Source organism: Bubalus bubalis, chromosome 2 (genome assembly GCF_019923935.1).
Source record: "Bubalus bubalis isolate 160015118507 breed Murrah chromosome 2, NDDB_SH_1, whole genome shotgun sequence".
Classification (NCBI taxonomy): Eukaryota; Metazoa; Chordata; class Mammalia; order Artiodactyla; family Bovidae; genus Bubalus; species Bubalus bubalis.
In genome coordinates, this window is record NC_059158.1 from 169,652,454 (window position 1) to 169,664,499 (window position 12,046).

General features: G+C 42.5%; 1 protein-coding gene across 1 annotated transcript in view; it reads right to left on the reverse strand.

Annotated features, from left to right (window-relative positions):
* Positions 1–221: 221 nt before the first annotated feature.
* The window catches only part of DNER (delta/notch like EGF repeat containing), a 383,862-nt gene continuing 372,037 nt past the window's right edge, over positions 222–12,046 (reverse strand). The window contains exons 12-13 of the mRNA XM_006047101.3: positions 10,261–10,507; positions 222–1,245 (exon numbers count right to left, since the gene is read on the reverse strand). Coding sequence (XP_006047163.2) covers positions 1,134–1,245; positions 10,261–10,507 — 359 coding nt within the window. The 3' untranslated portion in view covers positions 222–1,133. The remainder of the gene's footprint in view (positions 1,246–10,260; positions 10,508–12,046) is intronic.

The window sequence follows — 12,046 nt, forward strand, 5'->3', positions numbered from 1 at the left end:
CAGTCGTATCCGACTCTGCGACGCTGTGAACTGTAGCCAGCCAGGCTCCTCTGTCCATGGAGTACTCCAGGCAAGAATACTGGGGAGGGTTGCCATTCCCTTCTCCAGAGGATCTTCCCATCCCAGGGACTGAACCCAGGGCCTCCTGTATTGCAGGTGGATTCTTTACCATATCAAAACCAAATGTTTTCTATAATTTAAAAAAGAGAGAGACAAGTGCGTCCTTGACTTGGTAACATTTATTCAATATTCTTTGAAATCAGCAAGAATCAGAAGAAGCACATATCAATCAAATACAGCCACAAAAATGTCCTGGATATAAATAAAGATGCACTATGAGGTATACTCACTAATGAAGGAATCGGTACGCTCTTACAGTTACTACCTCTTAGCAAGGAACAACTCCAACATAAATTTAATTTACTCACAATACAAAAACGTTGACTGGTAGAGGAAAATACAGATTCAATTCGATCACAATTTGCCTCACTAGACTCTGTCATCATGTATGTTTTCAAGGCCTAGCTTGATGACTGCTACAAAAACGACAGGAAAACAAACAAACTCAAGAGAATGTTTCCGGTTTCTGCAAGGTTCAACAAAACAGTGCAGAAATAAGTTACTTACCCATGCACAGAATAAGGCAAAGGCTAATTTCATTCGGGTTAGGAATAGTACATTTAACTAGTTTTTCACAGAACAAACATTTCAGACTTCTTTTTAAGTTAATGGGTATACTGCATTATAGTTCATACTACATGTGTTTCCTAACTCTACTCAAAAAGTCAGCACTCACACGTCAAATACAAACTTGTCCTTGATTAGACTTACTCTGTAACCACTGCTGAAGTCAATCTGGTTCATGAGAATATCTACTGTGGAAGGTACGCACACGAGTCGAAGCCTACCGTTTAGAGAGCAGAAAGTACATGAAAACGTAGTCTATGGATTTCACAAATTCCGTTTTTAAAATATTTTTTTCAAACTAAAAGCTGCAGAAAATTAGTTCTTAAATAGTCTACTGAAAACTTTTGAGCAGCTAACATCTTATATTTCTTAAGCTTTTCCTTTTCTTAAAAATATTTAAACGAATGTAGTAGCCCATCTTTTGGAAAAATAATCCCCCCAAAAGATTACAAATCTTTTGTTTTAATCAGTGTGACCAAGGGCTTATCATCAGGGCTGTAATCCTCATAGGCGATGGGGGTCACGTCATACATCGCAGGCCGGGATTTCTTTCCAAACCTGAAATTGCACAGAGAGAGGACTCTGGTTAGAGAAATAGTGGCTTCTCAAGTCCTATTAAAGGTAAATGGTGACAATAACTTACATTCAAGAATCAAATGGAACTATAAAATACTCTAAGATATCCTCTCTAGCAAGTAGACATTTAAGTCTTCCTGATCTATGGTTTTTCCAGTGGTCATGTATGGATGTGAGAGGTGGACTGTGAAGAAAGCTGAGCACCGAAGAATTGATGCTTTTGAACTGTGGTGTTGGAGAAGACTCCTGAGAGTCCCTTGGACTGCAAGGAGATCCAGCCAGTCCATTCTAAAGGAGATCAGCCCAGGGTGTTCCTTGGAAGGAATGATGCTAAAGCTGAAACTCCAATACTTTGGCCACCTCATGCAAAGAGTTGACTCATTGGAAAAGACTCTGATGCTGGGAGGGATTGGGGGCAGGAAGAAAAGGGGACGACAGAGGATGAGATGGCTGGATGGCATCACCGACTCGATGGACGTGAGTTTGAGTGAACTGCAGGAGTTGATGATGGACAGGGAGGCCTGGCATGCTGCGATTCATGGGGTCGCAAAGAGTCAGACACGACTGAGCAACTGAACTGAACTGAACTGATCTTAATATTGAGTGAGTATAAACATTAGCTTTTGGCGTGGGAGGCAAAAAATGGATTTCACACAAGGTAGAGTCCAAATTAATATTGAAGCTTGTAGGTTAAATCTTGGGAAAGCAGTCAGGCGTGAGGGCTCTTCAATAGGTTTTGAGAAAACGTGTATCGATTGGTTTTTTTTTTTTTTTCTCAGACCCAGAGAGGTTTGAAGAGGTGAGTTTATTTTATATCCACTCTGATGCCTGGAATGTGGAATGACTGGCTGGGCTTCCCTGATGTTATAGACTCCCCCCTGGGACTTGCAGGAGGGCTGGTGAGGGTTCAGAGGCAACCTGAGGTCCCAAGACCAGGAAAAAGGGAGAGGGAGGAAATGATTTCCAATAATGAGGTGTTGGTCCAGGATCTGCGTGGGCCCCCATCCCATCCCACCCACCTATCACTCCCCAATCCCCAAGGACACACAGGCCATTGTTTCTTTGAGCACAAAGCCTCTGTCCCAACAGATTTGTGTGTATCAAACACCCCTTGACGGCAGGCCTGATGTGCAGAAGCCCAAGAGTGTCAAAATCCAATTTCAGGACCTCCCGCTAAGCCAGTGTTGAAATGGCAATTATTAAAACAAAGTCAATTCAACTTCTGGGTGGTCTCTTCCCATTCAGGACTTCACCTTCCATAAAGGTCCCTGGAGTGCAATGGGATTTAAACAATCTTCCCCACTAGCCCACCAACTCTCCTCTCTTTTATAAACAACATTTTTTTAACCATTTCAAGTCCAATGAAGTCTATTAAAAAAGAAATTTTAAAGGAATCTCAAATTTTAAGAGGATTGCCAGGATGGGCCCTCAAGGATTTCTTGGGACTTGTTTACCATGGCTTTAAACCCATCTCTCCACCTTTCCTGTCTCTTCTTTTTATATCTTGGAAAGTCTGTCTTCTCACATACAGAGATGAGAAGTAGAATCAAGTGGGAAGTGAGAAAACGTTACATTCTTCATATGATCATTTATTTTTAAACATTCATCCATCTTGCAATTCCAATTCACTCAAGACTTACTGACCTTCAGGAGAGCAAAGGCACAAAACATGCTAGATGGGCACCAGGCAAAGTACAAAGATAGAGAAATGGGGACTTCCTTGGTGGTCCAGTGGCTAAGATTCCATGCTCCCAATGTGGGTTCAATCCCTGGTTGGGGAACTAGATCCCACACGTTGCCTCTAAGAGTTTCCATGCCACAGTGAAGATCCCGTGTGCCACAATGAAGACACAACACAGCCAAATAAATAAATAATAAATATTTTTTAAAAAAGAGTTAAGGCATTTTGCCACTAAGAAACCACAGCTCTTGGAGGCAATATTAAAAAGACTTCAAGAATCTCATGCCTAAAAGGTTAGCCTCACTGAAGGTCCGGAGTTGTGTGGGCATAAGTGTGGGTTGGATTCCAGCCTGAGATGTATTTATCTAAATTGACTGAGGTCTGCACAATCTGAGAACAAGAAAGAAGCAACAATGTCAAAGCCAATCGGCTCTTAACACTTTCTCTCAAGTCTGAACATTTCAGACGCTACTTTATGGAGCAAGCATTTTGACAAGATATTTCTCATAAAATAGCTCAATATATCAGTAACAATATACCACTAATGATATTAATCTGATTAATTTTGAAAATCAGGAAATCCCAGCGTAAAGCTCTCTGTATCCAAACATGGCAGCCATAGGATGGTTTCCGGCTGGAACTCCAACAAGAGAGTCAGTGAATTATATGTTGCCTATGTCTACAATGCGGGAGACCCAGGTTTGATCCCTGGGTCAGGAAGATCCCCTGGAGAAGGAAATGGCAATCCACTCCAGTACTATTGCCTGGAAAATCCCATGGACAGAGGAGCCTGGTAGGCTACAGTCCTACCAGGGTCGCAAAGAGTCGCACACGACTGAGCGACTTCACTTTCATTTTCATGAATCAACTGACTGGCCAAGAGGAAACATCCGAGCAACTTAATAGGTTGAATATAGGTTTACAATACCCGTTTTTTTTAATGTGATTCCAGTTTGAAGAATAATCTGTTTCCTCCAAATCTAGAAAATTCAATGTCTCCATGTTAGGCAATCCATCCACAAGCTATAGTTTAAAGGGCTGTGACCTTAAATTATTGTCATGGAGCTGGATACTGACAAGACAGGTTTGAGGTTGAGTGTTCCAGACCCACTGAGCATGAAGGCAGTTAAGAGCTGCCTTGCATCCATTGTAGACACGCAAAGTCAACTGAAGGACCAGGAGGCACTGCTTTGCGTCTACATGGGAAGCTCAGCTGTGTGCATCAGTGCTAATGAGGTCACAAAGTATAATGCTGGTAACAAGGGTAACCTGGTTAAAGTACAACTAACGCTGCAGCAGCAGCAGCAACACCCCAGCACGACTGGAAATGGATTCCTTGCACCATGAGCTAATTAGCTGCTGAGAAGCCTCCTAATTCCTTAGGTGAGACATTGAGGTCTCCACCCAAAGCACAGTGTCTACCATATGGGGGCTAAGATGGTTTATAAAACACAGTAAAGAGAAATAAGACTCTCCTTCAGTCTCCCACACCTATCACAGAGATGAGTGCCAAACAAATGTGCATTCTTACTTAAATTTCCCATGCTAACAGCTCTGCATATTTCCTTTGTGTCTCAGAACTGGGTGGATGTTAAGGAATCAGCCAACACCTATAGAATTCCATTTTAAACTGTCAGGCATTAAACCAATGTCAGAGCTTGCCTATGTTATGGCAGGAGTTTTCATGCAACTGTTCTTTTTAAGAACAATGCGCTGTTTTTCCTTATCCTAAAGAGACATATTAATTATTAAAACAATTTTTAAAAGGTGGAAGCCAAAGAAAATTACAATGTAGGCCTAGGATTAGCAAACTACAGTCTGCAAGCCAGTAATAGCCTGCTGCCTGTTTTTTAAAATAAAGTTTTATTGGAACACAGTTGTGCCCATTAATAATGCCTCTGGTGCTTTTACAGGACAAAGGCAGAGCTGGTCACAGAGTTGGGCCATCTGTGAATGGCCCACAGATTCTAAGATGCTTGACAGGCCATTGATGAAGACTATAAGGATCACCCTTATAGGGCTCGATAAAGGACAGAAATGGTATGGACCTAACAGAAGCAGAAGATATTAAGAAGAGGTGGCAGGAATACACAGAAGAACTATACAAAAAAGATCTTCACGAACAAGATAATCACAATGGTGTGATCACTCACCTAGAGCCAGACATCCTGGAATGTGAAGTCAAGTGGGCCTTAGAAAGCATCACTACGAACAAAGCTAGTGGAGGTGATGGAACTCCAGTTGAGCTATTTCAAATCCTGGAAGATGATGCTGTGAAAGTGCTGCACTCAATATGCCAGCAAATTTGGAAAACTCAGCAGCAGCCACAGGACTGGAAAAGGTCAGTTTTTATTCCAATCCCAAAGAAAGGCAATGCCAAAGAATGCTCAAACTACTGCACAATTGCACTCATCTCACACACTAGTAAAGTGATGTTCAAAACTCTCCAAGCCAGGCTTCAGCAATATATGAACCGTGAACTTCCAGATGTTCAAGCTAGTTTTAGAAAAGGCAGAGGAACCAGAGAACAAATTGCCAACATTCGCTGGATCATCAAAAAAGCAAGAGAGTTCCAGAAAAACATCTATTTCTGCTTTATTGACTATGCCAAAGCCTTTGACTGTGTGGCTCACAATTAACTGTGGAAAATTCTGAAAGAGATGGGAATACCAGACCACCTGACCTTCCTCTTGAGAAACCTGTATGCAGGTCAGGAAGCAACAGTTAGAACTGGACATGGAACAACAGACTGGTTCCAAATAGGAAAAGGAGTACATCAAGGCTGGATATTGTCACACTGCGTATTTAACTTCTATGCAGAGTACATCATGAGAAACGCTGGGCTGGAAGAAGCACAAGCTGGAATCAAGACTGCTGGGAGAAATATCAATAACCTCAGATATGCAGATGACACCACCCTTATGGCAGAAAGTGAAGAGGAACTAAAAAGCCTCTTGATGAAAGTGAAAGAGGAGAGTGAAAAGGCTGATTTAAAGCTTAACATTCAGAAAACGAAGATCGTGGCATCTGGTCCCATCACTTCATGGGAAATACATGGGGAAATAGTGGAAACAGTGTCAGACTTTATCTTTTTGGGCTCTAAATCACTGCAGATGGTGACTGCAGCCATGAAATTAAAAGACGCTTACTCCTTGGAAGGAAAGTTATGACCAATCTAGACAGCATATTGAAAAGCAGAGACATTACTTTGCCAACAAAGGTCCATCTAGTCAAGGCTATGGTTTTTCCTGTGGTCATGTATGGATGTGAGAGTTGGACTGTGAAGGAGGCTGAGCACCAAAGAATTGATGCTTTTGAACTGTGGTGTTGGAGAAGACTCTTGAGAGTCCCTTGGACTGCAAGGAGATCCAACCAGTCCATTCTAAAGGAGATCAGCCCTGGGATTTCTTTGGAAGGAATGATGCTAAAGCTGAAACTCCAGTACTTTGGCCACCTCATGCGAAGAGCTGACTCATTGGAAAAGACTCTGATGCTGGAAGGGATTAGGGGCAGGAGGAGAAGGGGACGACAGAGGATGAGATGGCTGGATGGCATCACTGACTGGACAGACATGAGTTTGAGCAAACTCCAGGAGTTGGTGATGGACAGGGAGGCCTGGCGTGCTGTGATTCATGGGGTCGCAAAGAGTCGGACACGACTGAGCTTAACTGAACTGAACTGATAAACATCACCCACGGTCCTCTCTCCAAAGGACTTAGCACTGTGTCTGGCCTTGTTACCATTGTAGAAGCACTAACAGCAGCTGTGCAGTGTGGTATAAAACTAACTGACACTCAAACATCACAATTGGTGACCAGTCCTGTGTTTACTAAAGAAACAAAAGAAACCAAAACCAGTGTCGAAGGAGTCAAAGTATATACATTCTTCTAGTTCATATTTCCCTGGAAATCGATAGTAGTCAACACCTTGGAGAAGAGCAGGTGGATGTAAGCTTTAAAAAGGCCACATCAAGGGACTTCTCTGGCCATCCAGTGGCTAAGCCTCTGAGCTCCCAATGCAGGGAGCACAGGTTTGATCCCTGGTTAGGGAACTAGATCCTTTGTGTCCCAACTAAAGATGTCACATGTCACAATTAAGACCCAGTGCAGCCAACTGCGGCTTCCCAGGTGGTGCTAGTGGTAAAGAATCTGCTTGCCAATGCAGGAGATGTAAGAGACGCCAGTTTGATCCCTGGGTTGGGAAGATCCCCTGAAGGAGGGCATGGAAACCCACCCCAGTATTCTTGCCTGCAGAATCGCATGGACAGAGCAGCCTGGTGCACTACAGTTCAAAGGGTCGCAATGAGTCAGACATGACTGAAGTGACTTAGCATGCATGCAGCCAAATAAATAATTTTTTTTTTAAAGGCCCACATTGGGAGATGCTCTTTGAGAAAGAGCGACTTTGTCCTTTCCCAGCTCTCTGCTTTGTTTCCTGTAATCAGTGGTCAGCCTCTGAGTGTGACCTCAGATACAGAACTTGGAGAGTCATGACTTCCCTCTTGCCAGAGGGTTACAAAGTCTTTGCAGGCTGAGCATAAGCAAAACAGCTGAGGAGTAGATGAGTCTTAGGGTAAGGCAGAGTAGAGGGGCACTGCTTCTCAGCCCATCATCAGCACCAACAGACCGACTGCTGAGGTCAGAATCACCAGACGCTTCCTGGGGAAAAGGGGAACATCACCAATGACCCAGACAGTGTTCGTCCTGCGCAGCTGCTGAGCTCCACTCATTCTGAGCCAGTGTCACCTCCAGCATAGTGGCAGGAAGACAGGCCATGAAATAGACACGTTAGCCGTAAGCTGTTGCTCAAAACTAGGAAGTGCGGAATATCAAAAGGACTCTGTTTTTGTCAGTGCCTTTCCAGGGTTTCCAGGAAAAGGGAGCAAAAGGGCCAACCTGCCAGAGACCCAGGTAGAGCCTCTGGAGAACCAGGCTGTGGAAACTCCTGGTCATAGCTAAATAAATGTTTAGACGGGGATGTTCTCAGATATATGTGGGAAGGCACTGTAATAACGTCAAAGATTTTATCTGCAGTCACTGGTGCATCCAGGAGTTTGTTGGTTAGGAATTCTGCAGTAAATATTTTTGATAAAAATCAGTATCAAATAAGAACCAGGTTTGTAAATGCTTTCAAGTTTCTCCTTTCCTTCCAAGGGTATTCAGTTAAATATCTTCCCAGTGGGCTGCACAAGCAGGAAGCCCAGAAGAATCTTTCTTAACTTATTCCAGGGCTGAGATAGAACACTCTTCCTCTTGGATGCAAAAGGACCTTAGCCAGAGATTCCTTTCAGGGAGGGGTGGGGGAAGGAATCTGATTTCCTTGGGTCTCCCAATACATCCCCATATAGAACCATGGATTCTGTTCTTTCCGGGTGAACTAAGCCCTTCTGGGAAGAATTCTGAGTCACAAAAGATTTTGCCTAGTCTCTACTTTTAGGGCTTCCCAGATGGTAAAGAATACACCTGCCGGTGAGAAGACACAAGAGATGTGTGTTCAATCCCTGGGTCAGGAGGATCCCCTGGAGATGAAATGGCTACCCACTCCAGTATTCTTGCCTGGAAAATTCCAAGGACAGAGGAGCCTGGCAGACTACAGTCCATGGGGCCACAAAGAGTTGGATAAGACTGAGCGACTGAGCACAGCAACCATGGCCTCTTTTTACATTTTCACTGCTCATACAATAATTTCAAGATACTCCAAATACTCCTGCAAGCTGGTACCACTGACTCCGCTGGTGCCCTGGGATGAATCTATTTCTCGGGCAGATCAAGACATCCTGTGCCAACCCCTCACCGAGAATCATCCATTCATTTCAGACCTTACATTTTAGTGAGGTCTACCACGTGCCAGGACCCACTGGACGTACAGTAATAAATCCCACTGCCCTTTGTGCAAGAAGAAAGATTAACTAAACTAGAAGAGATTTGCAGGGATTCATTTCAGGGTTTCCCGGAAGCTGTGTTGCTGAGTTGATTCTAAAATGGGGTCCGTGACAAAGGCTGATCTGTGGAGCCTGATGTGGAAGAGGGTTGAATCCTCCTTACTCTCTCAAAGTTACAGAAATGGGGATAGTGCTGCTCCTACAAAGAAGTTGCCTTTGGCTTTGGGACAGATGCCCGAAGTCCCCCAACTTCTCTCTTCTACTGGCTCTTTCCCTGGAACCCAGGTTCTGGTTTTTGTTTCCGCTGGACTCATCCTAAAAGATCTGAGCCCTGGGTTTGGAGGTTTTCTTTTGAAGAAGGCTAACTTTCTGACTCCGGGAGTTGGTGATGGACAGAGAGGCCTGGCATGCTGCAGTCCACGAGGTCGCAAAGAGTCGGACACAACTGAGCGACTGAACTGCACTGAACTGAACCTTCTGACCCTCTGAACCTCTGTTGCATTCAGACATAATTTGGATCTGCTTGTTCCTCGAATAATATCGGTCACAACATCCCAACAAAGATTATACAGGTAATAGTTCCCTGGAGGTCCAATCTTAAGATACCGAGCTCAGACCTCTTTTTGCTATAGCACATTGACTTTCTGAATCACGTGCTTTAGATTGTTCTACCAATTAAAGGAAAAGATGGTGTTTAACATTCAATATCACTATCATTTTGATAGTAAATATTCCTGACCAAAATCAACAAAATTAGATTAGTTGATTTTTTTTCACATGTTGTAATACATTGGAGAAGTAAATATGGCATTATCTGTTTATACAATTGTTTACTATTTATAATTTGATTGTCATAACTCTTTAAGGAGGTAGTTCTCCCTTCCTACAGTTGAAGGAACTGTATTTGTGGACGGTTGAATCATCTACCTAAACTATAATCAGGTAATGGAGCAGTTGGACTTAATGTCAGATGTCTGACACCCTGACTCAGGCTATTTCTATACCACACTAACTCCTGTCTCTCCAGGAATCTTTCCCCCAGACACTATTTTATACAATAAGAACTCTAACAGAATGACTGCTATGTGACTTTCTTTAACTAAGCCCTTCAATCAGATGTGATCATTTATACTCACTGAAGAACAACACAGCTAAACACATTTCAAAAAGAAATCATCAAAACCTGTTTCACGCACGGTGATGAAGAGTCAAATGTGTATAGCAGAGATAAACACAAATTAAACGAATGAATGTATTCAATGAAAACAGAAAGTTAGCAGCAAATTAAAGGGGTTTGTTTATAAAGCAGTCTAATTATCTGGTCCCCCAATGCTACCTTGAATCTATGCTTTATTCTTTGAAATCCCCCTTGCAGATGTGAAGTCCCGTCCACGATATAACCCTGGTACCCAGCATGCTGACTCACACCACTCACCTGGCATGCCGGATGGAGGCGATGGCATTGCTGAACTCGCTGTCGATGCTGCGGCAGTTGTAGAACTCCTCATAAGCCGGCCGGGCAGAGCCCTGGTACTCAATGCGGCTGATGCGGCAAATCCCCACAATCAAGATGATGAGCATCAGGATGAAGGCAACGCAGAGGGCGCCGATGATGATGTAGAGAGAGTGCCGAGGCATGTTGGTTAGACTCTCTGCCATGTGCCCGGACTTCCACTGGAGGTCTGAAGGTGAAAACAAGCAAATGCCTGGGTATCAGCTGGGGCCTTTTGAAGGGGAAGGACTTCCCTGTCCTCACACTAGGAACATAAAATATAAGAGCTGTCCAAACTGCAAAGGATTATTTTCTATGGATAATCCAGATGGCAACCCACTCCAGTATTCTTGCCTGGGAAACCCCATGGACAGAGGAGCCTTGTGGGCTACAGGATATATATTAATATCCTTAATATATAAAGACCTCTTACAAATCATTAAGAAAAACCAGGAACATGCCATTGAAAAATGGGTAAAGAATATAAAAAGGAATTCACCAAGGAAATATAACTCGAAAATTGCTTGGCTTCATAATTTTTTTTAACTATGCAAGTCCTACATCAGTTCCCAAATATTATTTTAAAATTTGGATAACCACAGCAGACAAGGGTGCAGAAATAGGGACTATGTGAACTGATATACAACCCCTGTATGGACTACATGGAGTATCCATTGACCCAGAAATTCCAATTTTCAGAATTTTTGCTGAGAAAATGGTCCTAAAAAATGTGTAAAGCCCTGTGTACAAAGATGTTCATCTCAGAAGCACAATTTTCAAATGTTAGATTATCAACTATCACACATTTAGAAAATAAGTTCAGAAAATAAGCACAGACCCAGATGTATTCCCTGCTCAAAGTTAACATATGTTCATATTTTACCTTCTTTGCTTTAAATGTTTACGGTTTCTTTTCAAAGAAATGAAATGTTACAAATAAAATCTAATGTAACTGCTGAAACGCTAAAAAAATTATTATCTTAGTGATTTAAAACAATTTTTGAATGAGGCTTGAAACTTCTAGTCCAATTCTGAGAATATAAAAAAATACCATGCTGTAAAAAAACAAAAACAGGAAATTAACAAATGATACAGTATTGTTAACTAGTATATAGATTTTGTTCAAATTTCACAAAATTTTATGCTAGTGTCCATTATTTGTTTTCGTCTCTTATTCAAGACTCCACATGGCATTTAATTCCACTGAGAAACTTCAGCTGCATGCAACTAATTCTGGTAAATTCTCTTTTCATTTTTAGTTAGTTAGTTCAGTCACTCAGTCGTGTCTGACTCTTTGCGACCCCATGAATCGCAGCACGCCAGGCCTTGTCCATCACCAACTCCCGGAGTTCACTCAGACTCATGTCCATCAAGTCAGTGATGCCATCCAGCCATCTCATCCTCTGGCATCCCCTTCTCCTCCTGCCCCCAATCCCTCCCAGCATCAGAGTCTTTTCCGATGAGTCAACTCTTCGCATGAGGTGGCCAAAGTTTTACTCTATTACAAATATTTTTTAATTTTCCTTGTGATAACTTCTTAGATACACCCAACATTTAAAAGTGGACATTTAACTTACAAATACATAAGATTCTATTTAAAGCATCTTTAATGTTAATTTCTCATTTTGATACTAATTTTTCATTTAAATTCTTTCTTCTCTGCAATCACCCTCTGTGTTTTTTTCAGTCTAACTTTATTGAGGTTTTCAGTGGCTAAGTCGAAGATCTC